Here is an 18,705-nt window from a genome sequence, read left to right as displayed (position 1 = left end):
GTATATGTCAGTCCCAATCTCCCAATTAATCCCTCTCTGCTTGCTCCCCCCAGGAACCTTAAGTTTGTTTTCTGCATTTGTGACTCTGTTTCTTTGTAAAAAGGTTCATTTGTACCATTTTTTTAGATTCCACATGTAAGCGATATGATATTTGTCTGACTTCACTCAGTATGACGATCTCTAGATCCATCCATGTTGCTGTAAATGGCCATTATTTCATTGTTTTTGTGGCTGGAGAATCCCAGGGATGGGGGAGACTGGTGGGCTGCCGTCTCTGGGGTCACACAGAGTCGGGCACGACTGAAGTGACACAGCAGCAGCAGCAATACCCCATTGTATATATGTGCCATATCTCCTTTATCCATTCCTCTGTTGATGAACATTAAGGTTGCTTCCATGTCCTGGCTATTGTAAATAGGGCTGCAGTGAACACTGGGGTGCAGGTATCTTCTCAAATTAGGGTTTTCTCCAGATATATACCCAGGAGTAGGATTGCTGGATCATATGGTAGCTCTATTTTTATTTTTTTAAGGGACCTCTATACTGTTCTCCATAATGGTTGTACCAATGTATATTCCCACCAACCAGTGTAGGAGGGTTCCCTTTTCTCCACATCCTCTCCAGCATTTACTGGAGATGTTTTTGATGATGGCTGTTCTGACTAGTGTGAGGCGATACTTCATTGTAGTTTGGTTTGTATTTCTCTAATGATTAGTGATGGTGAGCATCTTTTCACGTGCCTCTTGGCCATCTGTATGTCTTCACTGGAGAAAGGTCTATTTAGATCTTCTGCCCAGTTTTTTTTATCGGATTGTTTGTTTCTCGGTTTCCTAATCTGCATTTCCTCCCATGCTGCCCCATCAGCTGACTCAGTGCCCAACCTCATCCCTCCCACCATGGCCCTGCTGGCACAGGTGGTTCTCGGGGCTATGCCCTACCACCACAGCCTGCTGGAAGCAGGGTGAGAGAAAAAGGTGGCTGACTAGTCTTCATAATGATGTCAGATTCTACCTGTGACAGCAGCAAAACACAGACCCCGGTGGCTGCAACATATACAAGCATGCATGTTATCTGCCCTCGCTGGGGGAAGCCTTCATGGCCATGGACCATATTCTGTTCTGTGTCCTGTATTCTTTCTCTGCTCTCCCACCTCAGGACTCTCTGTAGAGCCATAAAATTCATTCTTCCTAACTAGGGATCTTTCCTTGGAATACTGATGGGGATGTTCTATGGCATGCCCTCTTAGCTTCCCAGCACTAACTGCCAGCTCTGTGACCTTTGGTCTGAAATTGAATGGAAGGAGGAGGTCATTTTCTTTGCTCAACAGCCAAATCCGTCTGTTAAGTAGAAAATACAGTGTTCTTTCTCTCCTGAAAGAAAATCTTATTAATCACTCTGTTTATATAACTAGTCTTCTTCCTATAAAATCAGATTCCCAAAGAAAAAATACTTTCAATCATTGCGCACATTTGAATGAGTTTCAAAGTACATTTGGATCCTATCTCTAGATGCATTGTTACAGAGGGTGAGTTTGAACTCTATCCTCTGGAACATCTGACAACTCAAAACCACAGCTGCCTCAGGTGTAGCAGAGCCCGCAAGACATGACAGGTACTGTCTGATCTCAGATTTACAAGAAGGTGTCCCAGTGCTCTCTTCACTGCACATTCAGCACTTCCCTTCTGTTGTTAAAGCAGATATAACTGCACGTTAAAACCCGAGTATCGTCTGTATTATTGTTTTCAGATTGTCTTTAGAAATCTTGGCTGTCAGAAAAGCAACCTTTGATAAATCTTTGATGTTTTTCCTGAGGCCATCACTACCACCCCCCTGTTGGAGTCTGGGACTGTGAAGGCAGAAACATCTTGTGCCCTTTTCCTGGCTACAAAGTAGAATAGCAGAGAGAGAGAGCCAGATAAACCTCAGGGCCTAGGCTCAGCTCAGATGTTCCTCTCCTAGAGGCATTTCAGTCCATGCCCCTGCATTTAGGTAGAACAGGATGGCCCTCCAAGTGGTTTAACAAGATGCTCGCTGAAACTCAGTAGCATTGATTAAAGGCTTGCTCTGTGCTGGCGTTTTACATTCATTTACTCATCGTAATATGAGGAAATTTTAAAAAAATCTCTATTTTATAGTTGAGGCGTCTAAAGTCCAGGAAAGTTAATACATTTGTCCAAGGTCACACAGCTCATGGGGGAACTGGCATCCAAACACGGTAATGAAGCTGAGGAGCCGAACCACTTCCCCTCTGTGCCTTGCATATCAGAGGAGCTCTCACATCCTTTATGTACCCATCCCTGACTGGCAGGAGGCTTCGCAGGGCATTCCTGTACAGACCTGGCCCATATCACTTGTGTTTCCTCAGGCGGGGCACCTGGCTGACTGCTTCCCACTGTGGTCCTGTCTTCTCTGCAGCCTGGAAGAAACTGTTGTTTCTCATTCTCTGGGCAGGTGTGCTTTGATTCCTTTAGGACCCTCTTTCCACTTGCATGAGGGCCTCAGGAGAAAGGGGAATACAAGGGATCTCCACACTTTCTTGCCCCCGATCTCCAGTTAGCTAGAGACTTACATTCGAGGTGGAATCAGATTTTCCACCCTGGCCTCCTCACTCTTTGCAGCTTATAAAATGCTTTCATTGAACCTAGCAAACATTCTGCTTCCTTTAGTAAATGCATCCAAAATCTTTCATGGAGTCACTTTATTTTCCTCCTGGGCTGACTTCCCCTTTTGAGACCACAGTCAGGGAGAAGGTCAGTTGAGGTGAGGCAAGTTTTAAGTATGACCTTAGACATGGATGAGTGATGCCTCTAAACACCGTGGTTGTTAACTTGTTTGGCTTCGGGTCCCAGTAGGGACATAAGCAAATAGAGAAAGTTCTCTGCAACGGGATGGTGCTGTCATCATCACAGCAGCAGGAACATGGTGCTTAAGGCGAGTCCTGGGCCTGGCTTAGGGACACAGACCCCCTCTGGCCCCAGCCCGCTCCACTGATGTGTGCCAAGAAAGATTCCAGGCCTGGGACTGATGTTCAGTGTTCCCTGAACCTCCCATCTCTGCATCTTTGGTAGGGGGTGGGGCTTAGTCATAGAGGAGCTATAACCCCGCCCCCCCTCAACTGGCCTTCTGCTCCCTCAGCACCACAGATTACCCCCTGCTCCTCCCTGAAATGGTCCCCCTCCTAGTTTCTGTTCCATGATCTCTGTCCTCCTCTGACTGTCTCATGAGCTCTGCTGCCACCCTGGCCTTCTTCTCACCCTGTGCCAGGGCTAGGAGCCAGCACAGGCATATGTGGAGCCAGGTGTGAGGCCGTGAGGAGTGCGGGACCAGGGGTCACATGCCCCAGCCAAGGAGGCAGCCATGCTCAACTCAGGTCATTTTCACCAGGAAGTAGTACAGGTCCAGTGTTCCAGAATATTCCATCTCCCAGGAGAATTTGGAAAACTTGACTTTCATGTGATGAGACATTTGCTACTTCTTTGACAAGTAGTTAAAATTATTTTAAAACACTCTACATGGGCCAAATAAAATGTCTGCAGTCTGGGGTTGCCCTCGATTCTCTTCTGTCCCCCTCCATGTCCGCCTTCCCTGCACGCCAGCCTCCCTCCCAGCCTCAGCTCTGTCTTACCAAATATCGTCATCATCCCTGGGAATCAGACTTCTCACCCTGGTCAGGCTCCTCCTGGTGGATGTCTGCACATCTCAGATGCAAAGCTGAGCTCACCAGCTTCCCAGATCTGTAAGGTCTTGAGAAATGATCGAATGGTCGATGTTTATTATGTCTTTATTCCTCTGACAAAAGTCATCACTGCTCCTATTTCTACTTCTAACACCAGTACTCCCAACTATAATTGGTTCCTCTTCTGTCACCTGTTTCCATCATTCAACAGCCAGAGAGGACTCTGGGACCTGGCCGCCCTCCTCTCTCTACCCCCCAGCTCCAGGCAGTGCGGAGTCTGCTCACTCTTCTTCCACAAGCCCTCTTTGGCTTGCTCCCTGCCTTTCCTCTCACTAACGAGAGACTCTAGTTTCCAAACGTATGTTTTCTTGGCAGTGACCTCAGCCTTCTAACTAGTCACCCCCATGTATCTCTTCCCTCTCTACTAGGGATTTAGCCATCATGTTATGGTTAGAGTCATCTCCTAGGTCCAGGGCAGCTCTCATCATTCATGTCATTCACATTATAAACTGTAGACAGGTCTTGCTGGCTCCCCCATGGTTCCTCAGCTGTCCTTTCATGCCAGCCCAAATACCCAATGTCACAGGTGCTTGCCTGCAGCCATGCCAGTCTGCGTTCTCAGGCATGTGTAATTCTATCCACCTCGTGTCATCAAATGTCCCCTCTTCTGTGAGGCCACCGCCTGCCTTCTCACCACCACCCCCCAATGCGAGTGGCCCAGTCTCTCTCCAAAGCTTCTGCTGCACTTGACTGTGTCTTCCTTTTATCCAGCTGTGTTAGTTAAAGTGGTCTCTCCTCTGCCCACTTCTCTCGATCGGCTCCTTCATGGGGAGACACTGCTCGTCATCTGCACACCACTTGCACCCCCACACCATGAGAGCTAGTGCACTGCCTTGCATAGACACCTGCAACTTTTATAAATTGAACTTTTTTTTTTCCTTCTACATGGAGGATGGCAGTATCTAAAGGGCTCAAGATATTCAAAGTTAACACAAAACTGCCTGGTCATTCGAAAAAAACATTATCAGAATTCTAAGTGTAAGCTAGTGGAAAGGGTCATTCTGCCTGACTCTGTTCACTGGGATGAAGTCTGTAGAGGAGAATAGCCATGATGTGTTCTGCTTTTCTTTGGTCAGTGCCTTTCCACAGTGCCCCTTGGAAGCTTGGCTTCTGTTCCGGGGCAGGGAAGAATGGGCAAAAGCGTTCAGACACCGGGGCTTCTGCCACCCTGGCACCAAGAGCCCCACACTGTTCCTCTTGCCAAGAAGAACAAGTTGTACCCACACATTCACGAGGTATCCTCTGCTCGCACCGTTGGCAGGCCTGGGAGTTTCCCACAAGCCATCTGGGTCTATTCTGCTGCCCTTGTAGCTTGAGTTTTTTGCAGCATTGTCTTTTGTTAATTAGCTTTTAGAACAGACACGGCTACTCCATCAGGGATTGTATCCCATTGACTTTCCTAAGAAGGGAGTCTATTCGTTTCTTCGGTGTGTGTATTTTCCCGTCTTTCTGAGTTACACACACTTATCTAGGCAGAGCCCACACAGCACGAGCGCCTAGCTCTTCCAGAATGGAGTTGTTTATGAGACATTTCCTATAAGTCTGCGGATCACCCCGCATGCCTGAGTGCTCACTGCTCAGAAGCTCTCAAAGCTGCTTTTACTTTAGAGTTCCACCTCCAAATTCAGCACCACCAGGCCTTTCATTCCCCGTCTCTTGGAAAGAGGAGAAACCATTAAACTCCATCATTTTTTACTAGGTCTTGTTTGAAGCTTTTGTAGCATTGTATGAGGTCTGTCCTGTCAGTTTGCATAGGGACCTTGGCAGCCTCCTCCCTCCACCTGATCACATTCACCTGAAGCAATCCAGGAGGTTTGGCAGTCTTGGACACCTGACATGGCAGGGCTGGTCATCTCCCAGCCCGACCCTTTCTTATGTGCACCTTCAAGATCTTTTCAAATTTACTGGGTAAATTCTACTCCAAGGAAGTATCAACTTCTGCTCATTAGTTTTGCCTCGTGTTCTTAAGTCAGACTTGGAAAGGGGTATTTGGGGGCTGTTATAAATTCATTTAAAGATAACTTGATTTAAATTTTTGGAAAGTTTTTATCCAAGGCCATTTTCTTTTGATAATGGAAAAGTAATGATAATGGAAAAGTCTTTAAAATTAGAAATGACATCCTGCCATGAAGAGTGAATTATCCTATACTGGTCTTTGGTCAGGAAATGATCAGAATGCCTGTATTGACCACTTCGTGAAAGGAGAGTTGGCCCAAAACATCTTGATAGGAGGTCAGTTGTGAGGAAGTTGCCCAATTGATATAAATACAGAGGATGGATACACACACACACAATCCTTAAATGTGTGGCAATGCATTCCAATTCTGGTCTGTGTGGCAAGAGTCTCAGTCATGAAACATTTCAAAATGGAAGAGCAGGAGAGAAGGGAGCATCTCGAAGGAAAAAACTCTTCAGTCAAAACTATAATATCTTTGTTGCATAAATAAAAGTGTCCAACTTTGTTTTTCCTGGAGCCTGAACACAGAACTTTAAGTTTCTCACCCTTGCGGCTCCTTCACCCAGAGCATCAGAATAATACTCTCTCTCTTCTCTCCGTGGTCTTGTCAGAGAGCGGGAATCCTGGCCGGCTGGTCAGGTCGCTCAGAAAAATGGCACAGCTGTTCCAAAAAGTAGCCCCATTCATAAGCTGCCGGCTGTCCTCAACTGCAGTGCTGGAGAAAGGCACACTGTTTTATAGAGTTTCTTTTCTTTAAAGGGGGAAAAAAAATACGTGGTATTTACAGGAAAGAAAACTGGGCCCTTCGGTTTTATTTTGGTTGCCACGTCTGAAATGGAAGTGGGGAAGGCCAGAAATACACACGAGCAACTGCGCCTTGACGGGATGATTCATAGTGGTTGTGCCGCCTCTGATGGAAAATTCAGCTGGTTAAGCAAGATCAGCCATGAAGCCTCACATCATCTCCTCTGCCAGGGTTGATGCCTGCCGTCTTGTGACAGCCTTACTGTGTGTGATTGTATGATTGACTGTCTTTCTCCCCCTCTCAGTTCATGACCAAGAACCCCACCATGCGCTTGGGCAGCCCAAGTCAAGGCGGTGAGCATGCCATCTTGAGACACCCTTTCTTTAAGGAAATCGACTGGGCCCAGCTGAACCATCGCCAAGTAGAACCACCTTTCCGACCCAGAATCGTAAGTGTCCGAGACCACCTGAGTAGACCTTCTTCTTTCTTAAACTGTCTCAGTGTTCCACTTGAGCAGCTAGATGTTCCACCAGGGAATGACCAGACTGGAAGTTCAGAGATGCTTTACAGGGCAGCCTCATCCAGGACTCCTCCTTGCCCCCAAGGCAACAGTTCTCAGTGTGCCGGGGGTTACGTCTCAAAAAGTGTTTACCTCTTGCTTGCCTTGGCCCCATCCTCTCAAGTTAAAATTTCCTGGAGTCGAAGAGGCCTTGAAACTTTCCAGGTTTCCCCAAAAGAGTTTGGTTGAGAAATTCATTGTTCTAGCTGATTTCCTTAGGCTCCTTAGTCAGAGAGCCTTTTCCAAGCCCCCAGGAAAGTAGAGAGGATGTGAAATGCTCCTCAGGGCCCTGAGCCTGGCTCCCTGGCTTGGAGAGCTTAGGTCTGTGACAGCCCCTGCAGCACAGGGCTCAGGGCAAAAGAAGCCGAGTCCTTTTTGTCTAGGAAATACTGGGAATACCGTGGGTGCCTCCCCAAGGGAGGAAGCTGAGTAGGGCAGCATTCCTGAAGGGGTCCAGCTCTTAGACTGAGAGCTAAGCTGTTTCTCATGGGTGAGTCAAGAGAACCATAATGGGAAGGCAGAGAAGCTGGGCTTCCAGTACATCACGAGTTAGGGGGACAAGGGATGCTCAGAAAGAAATATCATTGACTCCAGGAAGAAAAGTGAGAGATCTCATAATGGTAAAAATGATCTCTCCAGCATTAGCTTATAAAGATGTAAAATACATGTTTCCATATGTCATTGGCTTAATCTGTAACAGGCTGCTAGGTTGAGATACCAAACACCCAGAGCATAAAACCACTTCCTTTCATGGGCATCCCCCTGCCAGCCGTTCTGGGAGGAGGGGAAGTTTTGCCAGCAGGGCAAAATGAATCTGCTGGTGAGTGAAGTGAGACGCATTTGTTCCCTGAACTCAGAATTTCCAAGAAGTCTTTGAGGAAAATCTCTTCAAGCACATAGTGTGAATTTACTTAACCTCTGTTGTCTTGTGGGCCCCTGTGTGGCCTGCTGAGCAGTGGTACCTCCACGAAATGGACAGGGTGAACCAGTTGGCTGGGTCAGGTGAGCAAGTTAATTCCTTAGCTTCCCAGCCTAAGACTGGTCTGCTCAGCAAGCTTTTTATGAGGCTAGTGAATTGGCAGTTAGAAATGCCCTAATAATACACAATGCAGTAGAATTAGTAGAAAGCACTGTTTAACCAATTGTCATAACTGGAAATAATGCTGCCGAGAGAATTGCAGGGCCGTCCTCTGAACTCACTGGCAAGGGCTAAGTCCCACGGGAGATTAATAAGCCTCATGCACAGAATCTGAAAGTTTCCTTGTTTCCTTTTTGACAGAAATCCCGAGAAGACGTCAGTAATTTTGACCCCGACTTCATAAAGGAAGAACCGGTTTTAACTCCAATTGATGAGGGACATCTTCCTATGATCAACCAGGATGAGTTTAGAAACTTTTCCTTTGTCTCTCCAGAGTTGCATCCATAGCCTGTGGCGAATAGGACAGATGGTATGAGAAGCAAAAGGAGAGATTTTTCCAGGAATTTCCTCTGTGGGGAACTCCTCAGTGTCAATGTTAGAACAAGACCCTTACCTTCAGGGAACAGGTGGAGAACTCTGTGAAGGACGGACCATCAAGAGATCAACCACTTCAAGTTCTGAGGGAGCCAGGGTCCTAGAAATAGTGGATACCGAAATGAGATTTCATGAAGAAACACACTGCTCAGCTCTTAGTTTCCATGGCTACTTCAGGTTCAGGATATTAATAGGAGCCAAAAGAAGAAAAGGCGTGAAGAATAAACCAGATCCTAGAACTTCCAAGTCACTCAGGCATTCTTACTTCAAGGGACAAACCTAGACGTTGTATGGCCCACTCCCAGCTTTTCTGTAAGCCAAAGAGCCCTGAATACTGGCAGTCTGCAAGAAGTCTCTAAACGCTCATGAAGAACTTGACGAGAAGGAAAGGGATGGCTTTCCAAATAGAATGACTTCCTCTGAACAAGAAATAGTGTCCATAAAGCTCATAAAGCCCAATCTTGACAACAGTTGGACATCAAGGCAACTGCTACAGCTTATTCTTTTATCTTTCCTTTCACTTCATAGATATTTATTGAGTGCCCAGTGAGATGGTGCCACAGTACCCAGCAGTGTAACAGATTTGCTCTCACCAAGCTTTCATCTTAAGTTACCTGAAAGGTGTGTGCATTCTGTGAAATGCCTCTCCACGTTGCCTACATCATACTTTGTCTGCACATAACTTTTTTTACAGAAGGCAGCTTGCTGCCCCAGCAGCAACTATCCAAATACTTGGCGGGTTGACCAGCAGATGAGCTCAGCAGCTCGCAGACTGGTGGACTCTCATCGTGGAGGCAATGTGCCGATATTGCTCTGATCTCATCACTGGAGAACCGCTCTCCACTCGGGTCCATGACCAGACTTATGGCTTATACCTTAGCAAGTTATTTAAATTATATTTTGAGAGACAAAGATGTTTGTTACGCGTTTTAATAATTAGAAATGGCTCTTGTAAGCAGGACATGTATCAAAGAAGGACCTTATCATATGTATCCATGTATGAAGTTGGAGAATTTTATCTGGCTGAAATAAATGCATTTTGTAACAAAAGGGATTTTACTTGTCTAAAAGTATTTGTCCCATCCCCACTAGGAGAGGAGATATGTAATTAAAATAAGCTTTGAGCAAAACAGATAGAACTTTTGACTCAAAGCAACTTCCTGAGAGCAAAGGTTGGCATCCCACTGTGTGTGTCACTGAAATGAATGTGGCCTGTCTCTTCGAACCACAACTTTCATTCTGAGTCAGGGTAATGCCGGCCAAGTCTCACTGGCACGGACTCGTCCTCAAACTCTTTGTAGCTAGACGCAGTAATTGCTTATTTCTCATCCAGTGAGAGCAAGTTCAACAGCCCTCTTCCTACTCTTCACTATGCCATCTGATTATGCAGATTCCAAGGTTGCCATAGGAAGGGAAGGGAGAAATGGAAGCAGTGCTGACTGTTTACCTACCTCTCTTAGGAGGAACACGCATCACCCGTGCTCACACTAGATTGGCCAGAACAACATACAGGACTGGGAATTACAGAGGAGCCAAGGGGTATCTGGGCAGTAATGACAGTCACTGTTAGAGGTTCTTTTTTGTATTCCAAGATGGAAAATGACTTTTAAATGAAGAGAATATTTAGAAGCCTCCCTTTATATGTCACTCTCAGCCATTCTTAGATACACTCACTCATGTAATTTTACTAGGTCGTCAAATGCCCCTGTGAGGCAAGCTGCTCATTCTGCCACTATGTCCCGTGTGAGCACCACGGTGCATTTTGTACCCGAGAACAAGAGAGAATCTAAGAAGTTGAGTTAGTTGATTACCCAAAGGTTTCAGACTTGGTAAAGAGTAGGTCCAGTCTAGAGTCTAAATCTTGGATGTTCTAATCCAACAGACTTCTGGAGAAGGACTCAAGGACTCTTTGGCTTTCATAGCAACTTTGCAGTTCAGAGTCTCCTTTTGCTCTGTGGGGCTGACCAGCTTTGGTCTAGTCCACAGTGTAAAGAACCACAAAGAACAGAGCAGGCCTCCTGTGCTCGTTTACAAAATCCACTATTCCAGGCCTGCAAAGGACCCCAATATCTTCTAGACCTAGCAGCTTCCCTCTTGCCAACCTATTCCCAAGTCTGCCACCTGGGCCCCCTAATTTGGGTTCAGTCCATTCTTTTAAGATAACTGCAGCCCTGTCAGATTATCTGACAGCCAGACTTGGCAATGATAGGATTTCTAACATTTCTGCCCCATCCCTCTTTTATATGTGAGGAGAGAGAGGAGGTACAGGATATTGACCTAAAACTCAGAGAGCCTTTGACCCTGGAGTTGGAGCTCTGTTTCATATCTTTCATCTGTCCTCCTAAACCTTACTTCCCTCTTGAGGATCACAAGGCCACGGGCCCGCACTTCCTGAGGCGGGCTGGCCAGAAGCCATTTGATCAGCGGGTGCTTAGTCTGCCGGGCCTGCTCAGTCCCCTGAGCTCCGAGGGTACCGTGGAGGTCAAGACGAGGTCACACAGCCATTTCCCTCCCCCAAGACCATCTCAGCTCTTCAAAAAGGAATCCTGAAAAGTCTTGAGGCCTTAACACCCTTCTCCCTCATCCCCACACCCGTTTGTCTCTGTTCTCCCAAACTATTCCATGCTACCCTATTAGCCATGCAGCCCTGAGTGTTTGAAAGGAAAATAGAGCATTTGCTCTGACATGTTGATTATCTTTTGACTGCAGAAGGAGTTTTCACTTACTAATGGATAACATTTATTGCACATTTACTACAGATGAGGTGCTGTAACACTTTTCAGTGAATTTACTCATTCAGTGCCCCAAGGGGTGGGCAGTCTCATCTCCATTGTACAGATGGGGAAACTGAGGTATTGAGTGATTAAGGAATTGGTCTGAAGTCACACAAGTGAAACAGTAGGGTTAGGATTGAGGTCAGGCAGTTTAACTCCTGAGTCCCTAGTTTTAGCCCAAATTGTAAAAATTCCTCTATTAAGGTCAATTTTATTGTTCCCACTTTTGTGAGGTATTGAGCACAATAAAAAGGGTGTAAACTGGATTTAGCAGAGAGCGCTAGATAAACTGCCAGCTGGGCAGGACAGTATTACTCATCCGGTCTGTAGAACCCTTTATCAGCAGTGAAATTGTGTGATTTGCATGTCAAGGCCTGGAGTGGCTCACCCCCGCCCCGCAGCGTCTGTCCCTTAAAGGAACTGGGGCAGGCCAGAATGATGCAATCAGGACTTGGACCTCCCTGAGGAAGAGGAAATAGTCTGGGTCAAACTGGATCCTGTAAACCCTGTGTGAACCCCTGAGGAAATCTCTGCGCCTTGGAGGTGAGAGTGCATGGTGAGGGGCGGTCCAGTCCCTTTGTCTTCCCTCACGGAGGAGCCCCTGTGTTTCAGTAACCCACCTTGGCCACCCCCCTGCTGGTAACATGGAATCATCAGAAAGGAGACATACAGCCTGGGGCTAACCTGGGCAGCTGCATGTTACAGCTACAGAGCTGATGTAATTTGGTAACAAAGAAAAGACCAAATTAAAGCACCCCATTTATCACTTGTTGGTCTTAACTGGGTGAACGTTGCTATAAAGATATCCCAGTCACAGAGCTGGCCTCGACTGTATCACAGGCCAACCCCATAAGGCTTTATGTCCCCTCTGTTCCCAGATTTGGTCATCCTGATGGCTTTGTCTGGCTGTGTTGATTTAAAATGACCAGGCAGCTCTCTCTGCCCCTGGCTCAGAGTTGCACCAGGTCCTATAACTCCTCATTTTACGTCATCTAGGGACAAGACTCATACTGCCAGAGACACGTGCAGTGGAAATGAGCCCTGTGGTCATATGTCACTCTAAACTGAGGTGCAGGTTGGCCAGATCAGGTCGAAGTGCAGCTATCAATGACGCTTTATCGTCTCTCTTCCTTCCTGTGTTGAATTAGAACCACGGCTAAGAGCGCCACCCTCGCCTTCTTCCTATTCCAGAGGCACCCCCATCACCTCCACTCTGCTGTCAATTCCTCTTTCTCTCCTCCTCACCTTTTCCATTCTTTATTCCCTGGTGTAATAAGCCAGCTCTATACTTCTCTCTCCCTCTATCATTTGGTTTTCAAGCCCAATGGGTCATACAACCAGTTTTCAAAACACAAAGATGACATAAAATCCTGATTTGCCTACATTATATGCTCTTTTAGGGCCTAGAAATGGAAGCTATCCATCCCTTGTATTGCCACATCTTCAGCTTCACCCCCCACCCACTCTACCCGCTATGTCAGGTATTGCCCAGGCATAGACTGCCTCTGAGGCAACCCTGCCTGCTCTGTCCACCATGGCTCTGGGAGGCAAGACATCAGAGGAGTGAGCTGGGTAGAGCCCACATCTGTGCACTGAACCTGCCTGTTAATGTGTGTTCTTGGAGAAAGGGAGTCATTTCCCCAGGTTACCATTTTCTAGCCCACACTCTGCACTCTGGCCCACTCTGTCCAATCTGCAACTCGGTTCAGATGAACCTGTGTCCACAGGGCTCATTTGTGATATGAGTGAAATTGACACCTGCCTGGCCAGTCCTGTTACTGCAGGGATTAGCTGTGATGCTCTATGTGAAGCCTGTACCACAGTGGGGCACATAGAAAATGCTTGGTCAGTGGTAGCGATTATTACTGTCAGCTATTTCAGAGGACAAGGGAAGATTGCAGGTGATGTCCTCCAGGAAAATGGGCAAGTGGGACCCCCATGTTCTTCACGCTGCCCATCTCACCTATGGGGATGCCATGCTAGCTCCAAGTTGGAGGGCTTTGTACTTTCCTGAGTAGTTGCCTGCAGAGATTTCTCAGGAGATTCTTTCAAAAACTTCTAGGATGTTCTGAGTCCATCCTACCCTGATTGACATGCAGAGTCAGTGTTAAGCTTGAAACTGTGCTGCTCACCCTTAAAAAAAGAGACTTAAGAAGTTCCCATGGTTTTCCATAAAATGGCTCTTATCTTAAATCTTTCAGGAATTCTTTTGTTCTTCTGGATTCCACTCACTGACCAGATAACACAGAACCACAGCCCCACACCAGCACCTGCTGGGCATGCTCTGGACACTCAGCACACACACCATTGTGAACACACGTGCTCACAATGTCCACTGCAGCCTGGCATGAATTAGGATTTGAAGCCAATCATAGAACATAGGGCCTTTTCTTCCTGTTTTAAGATATCTGTGAAGGCTCCTGGTAAAACCAGAGACCTCATAGTCCTATGTATTCTTACTGGAACTTGAGCCATAGCACCCTTGTCCTCATGCAACACCCAAGGACCACCCAGAGCTCCCTTTCTCACACCACCAAGGCAGTTCTTACCCACAGAGGTTTCATTCTTCCAAAGGCTCAGACCACAGCTGGGAGAATTTGGGCTAAATAAAGTGAAGATTGTGCAGGCATTGAGTACAGTCCAGCATTCAAGTGGCTGAAACAGGAATCTTCTTTGGAGACATCTCAAATTAGAAACCGAAGCTGGTCTAGTAGTCATTTGATCTGACAGTGTCAGAAATTTCCTGGATGATCTCTGAAGTTCTTCCAGCCTTATGCTCTCAAGACTACAGATGAACAGAGATATATGGTTCATCAGCCTCCATCAGTAGATGTCAACTCCATACTAGCCTCACCACATGCAAAACCCCCATTTCCCAGATTTCCTCCCCCCGTCCCTCTCTGTGCAACCTTCACACCCTGGCACACCCCTATACCTCCACAAGCTCTCTCTCTCCCAAATCCCCCTGAGGCTCACACAGATCTCTTGCCCCAAAAATCACATATCCATATCTCATCTCATGTGAAGGTTGCCTTTCATATTTCTCAAGCTTGTCCACACATGAAAAGGAAAAAGGCTTTCTAAAGTTACCATCAGGCCAAGATCACAAGAAGGATAAGCCCTCTTCTAGAAACTGATAATATAACACTTGTAAATGAAAGAGAAAGCAATGTTCCTCAACTCAGTTCCCTATTTTCTCAAAGAAAATTATTTTCAAGGATACAATTGTCATTGATAAAATGAATTGTAGGCCAAGGGAGATAAAGAGATGATATCAGTAATTTAGGTAAGTACAGGCAAAATTGCAGAATTATTTAAGCAGTAATTTATGAGCACCGGAAGGGTTACTAATCATTAGGATTGTACAGGGGTTCATAAAAGACATGTCTTGAAAGTCTAATCTTGTTTTCTTTGTTGATGGTTACTAGACTGGTTTATCAGGCATGTATGATCTGTTTCACATAACTGAGCTTCAAAAACATACATGACAAAGTCTTACTTCCTTGTGGCCCAGCAGGATTCAATGAACAATGGTACCCAAAGTATGGTGATTAATAGATTAGTACCAATCTGAAATAATGTTCTGCAACCTAAGGTAATTCCTGCTTCCCTGGGATTAATAGACAAATTTCATATCTTCCTTTAGTCTTGTTTTAGATTTCAAACATCATGACCTACCACAAAAATAAAACAGTTAAACACAGTGCTACTTTGTTTTCCAACTACACTTGCTTTCTCAGGAGATTCTGGTACATGGAGCAAAGTGGAGCTTAGAGATCTATTTGCTCATGAAACTAACATTTATTAAGTATCAACTATATGTCTACATGCTTTTGTTGCTGGAAAAACTAAAGCAAAAAAACCCCAAAACCTAAAAGATCTCTGCATTCTAATCTAGAGATGTAACAGTGTTTACCCAAATGGACCCATTCAGTGGTATGGCAGCTTTGTGGTCTTATCTTCCACATAATTGTGTCTGTAGCACCTGGCCCATTGTAGGTGTTAAAGAAATATGTGCTGTTGAATGATACGATCAGAGCTAGGTGTCAGCCACCCACTTTTTTGACTCCAAAGATAATACTCTTGCTCATCTCTATGCTGGAATAAATTTAAGAAATAAACATAACTTGTACATGGGTCTGAAGAAGCTGAGTATATTGGGGCAAGATGGAGATGATAGCATGAGTAAAAAGTAGGCAGAAGCAAAGAGAATAAATTCAATGTACGTATTCATCCAACAAATGTTTATTAGGATTTATCAGACCTTTTGCTAAGTGATGGAGACACTATGACAAGCAAGACAGTCACAGTCCCCAGCATCCTCGAGCTTATGGCCCAGTGAATACAGGGATAGGGTGCCGTGGCTGCCAAATAAATAAAAATGCCATCAAGGCCCCAGCGTTCCCACTGTACTGTTTCAGAGGAGGGGGTGATGAGCCCCATTGAGCTTACTGTGATTAGACTGTGCCCAAAAAACTGCACTCAGCTGAGGATACCAGCATATAGATACAAAGCTCCACCATGTTCAGAGGAGAATAAACTGGGTGATGGAGGAGAAAAAGCATGTAACATAGCAATGAGGGGGTAAACTGGGCATGAGCCTGAGAAGGAAAGGACCTTCAAGTATACAAAAACTACCCTGGTGATCATTAAGGCTGCTCTCCAGGTGTTTCCAGCTCTCTTTCTTCTGGGCATAGGGTAAGTAACCCTTTTGGGCCCCATATGGGTGATGGGGCCATGTGAAGAGTTCTAGTCAACAAGTGAAGAGGAGAATGATGTATAGTACATGTAAGCTAGACCATTCACTGCTAAGAAAGTCTCTCTTTCCCCTTCAGCAAGCATACTCTTTCTCCCAATAAATGGCCATGTTGAAACATGATGACTGGGTCCCTGAGTAATTAACATGAACTAAGAGCAACTAACACTTTCACCTTCAAGCCCTCAACCAACCCTTGATGGATATTTTACAAGATCAGCAATAATTATTTATATTTTTATTACTGCTAAGATTGTGGTGGTTGTTTGCCACTGTGGCATAACCTAGTCCATCCTGACTATTTTCTTGGGCTCCGAAGTTACTGAAGATGGTGACTGCAGCCATGAAATTAAAAGATACTTGCTCCTTGGAAGAAAGGCTATGACAAACCTAGACAGTATATTAAAAAGCAGAGATATCACTTTGCCAATAAAGGTCCATATAGTCAAAGCTATGGTTTTTCCAGTAGTCTTGTACAGATGTGAGAATTGGGCCATAAAGAAGGCTGAGTGCTGAAGAACTGATGCTTTCAAATTGTGATGCTGGAGAAGACTCTCGAGAGTCCCTTGGACTCTCAAGCAAGGAGATCAAACCAGTCAATCCTAAAGGAAATCAACCCTGAATATTCATTGGAAGGACTGATGCTGAAGCTCCAATACTTTGACCACCTGATGGGAAGAGCTGACTCATTGGCAAAGGTTGAGGGCAGGAGAAGCAGGGGGTAACAGAGGATGAGATGGTTGGATGGCATCACGAACTCAATGGACATGAGTTTGAGCAAACTCTGGGAGACAGTGAAGGACAGGGAAGCCTAGAGTGCTATAGTCCATGGGGTCACGAAGAGTGGGACATGACTAAACAACTGAACAATGTCATCCTGACTAATGCTTGCTATATGGAGAAAGTCTGGTAATTTAGAGCTCTCGGGGTTAAAACTGGGATCTTGTCAGGCTGCAACAGGGGTTACAGAATTTGTTTTAGCATAAAAGCGAACTTTTTTTCACAAAGGTACTCAAGCATATAATCAACTTTCTTGGGAAAGAAGGAGTTCGCCATCACTGGACATCTTCAAGGATCTTTGGTGGGATGCTGGACAGGAAGTCAGACCAGGCCATCTCAGAAAGGCTCCTTGCAACCCTAGGAGACCATCACAACACAGACTGAATGGGTTTAGCACGCACACTGTAAATGTGCCACACCCCAGGGCCCACTGGGGCAGGCTTGGGGCCGGCTCACCATAATGTCTCCACTGGCCAGGGCCTTTGCTGCTTTCACTCTACCGCCAGTCCTGAGCCTGTGCTCAGCATTGCTGATGGGCTCAGCAAGTGTGTACCAGTTGCACAGCAGCTCAGATGACAAAGAGGTAAAACAAATGGTAACAGTTCTCTTGATTCACTATCATGTAGATTGATAAATAGCCTTCCAGGACTCCTGTCTGCATCAATAGCATCCTGGGGACATTAGAAAACCACCAAATTCACCCCTACTGGTTTGTCCCTCATTGTGCTGATCTGCTTTCTAGGAAGAAGAGCTAAATGTCCTCCCTAAGAAAGCAGAACTCCAGTATAAAGATCTTCTCACGGGATATTTGTGTTGAGAGAAAGGCTGGGGAGAAATATGGATCTCAGCATCAAAGGCTGGATTCAAGCACTTGCCCTATCTTCTCACGTTCTGCTGGAGCTGGCTCATACTGGCTCACAGGAACCAGTCAGACACATCTCCTTCCAAGTCAGTAATGAGTGAGCTCACTATGGCAGCTTTAAATCAGGCCTGGTGGAACTATTTACACCATGAAAATCAGTACATGTTACAAATCAGGGTTTGGTTTGGTTTTATTTGACAGCTTACCAGCATACCCCTGGTTAACAGGTTAACAGTAAGAAAGTCATAATTTTAAGAACCAAAATGATCTGGTTCGTGCTCTACTGGCTGTTGTCATTAGGGAAAATGTATTGAAATTTCCATGAACTTTAGTTTTCTTATCTGTAAAAATGGGTATAATAATGAAGATCAAACTATTAACTACCTAAGAGGGTAGTGTGAGGATCAAATGAGATAATGTTCACATATCATTTACTAAACTAAACAAAGCTCCTTCACCTTGGAGCACATACAGACAACAACCTCCAGGGACAGAAAAAGAACACCTCTGAATCACAACTACTTCTTCTTTTAATGTGTAAAACCTTCTCAGAAGTGTCCCAACCTTACTTCCTCATAGTCCATCAGCCAGTTTTGCATCACATGACTATACCTAAAAGCACTCACTTTGCAAGGGTAACAGAAGTCGAACCACAGCTCCTGAGGGTGCCCTAGAATCCTAGGTGAGATGGGTGGGATTTTTAAAGTCCCCAAGATGGTTTCAATGTGCATTTACAATACAGAACCAGTGGCTTAGAGTCGAAGTCTTGGACAAATTATGACTTAGCCCACTGGGCCCAGAGAGGGATTCATTTTCTCCTGGAGGGTAAAGATGGAGGACCCAACCAGGGTTCAAGGAGTGTGAGAGGGATAAAGGAGGCTGTGCATCAGGCAACCAACAGTGTTGGCCCCAGTCTGCATCCCCAGCCACTGGAGCTTTGCGGGGCAAAGAGTTCAGTGGGAAAAACCAGAGGTATTAAGAAACCGTTCTTAGAGGCAAGATACTAAACTGTTTGAAAAACAG

At 45.6% G+C, this 18,705-nt stretch overlaps 1 protein-coding gene across 1 annotated transcript in view; it reads left to right on the top strand.

The window, feature by feature from the left end:
* Window positions 1-9,564, top strand: part of PRKCH (protein kinase C eta) — a 233,861-nt gene extending 224,297 nt beyond the window's left edge. The window contains exons 13-14 of the mRNA XM_005890692.3: window positions 6,743-6,886; window positions 8,277-9,564. Of these exons, the coding sequence (XP_005890754.1) occupies window positions 6,743-6,886; window positions 8,277-8,423 (291 nt within the window). The 3' untranslated portion in view covers window positions 8,424-9,564. The remainder of the gene's footprint in view (window positions 1-6,742; window positions 6,887-8,276) is intronic.
* Window positions 9,565-18,705: the final 9,141 nt, after the last annotated feature.

This window comes from Bos mutus, chromosome 10, assembly GCF_027580195.1.
Source record: "Bos mutus isolate GX-2022 chromosome 10, NWIPB_WYAK_1.1, whole genome shotgun sequence".
NCBI classification, from domain to species: Eukaryota; Metazoa; Chordata; class Mammalia; order Artiodactyla; family Bovidae; genus Bos; species Bos mutus.
This window is presented reverse-complemented; position numbering and strand designations above follow the sequence as displayed.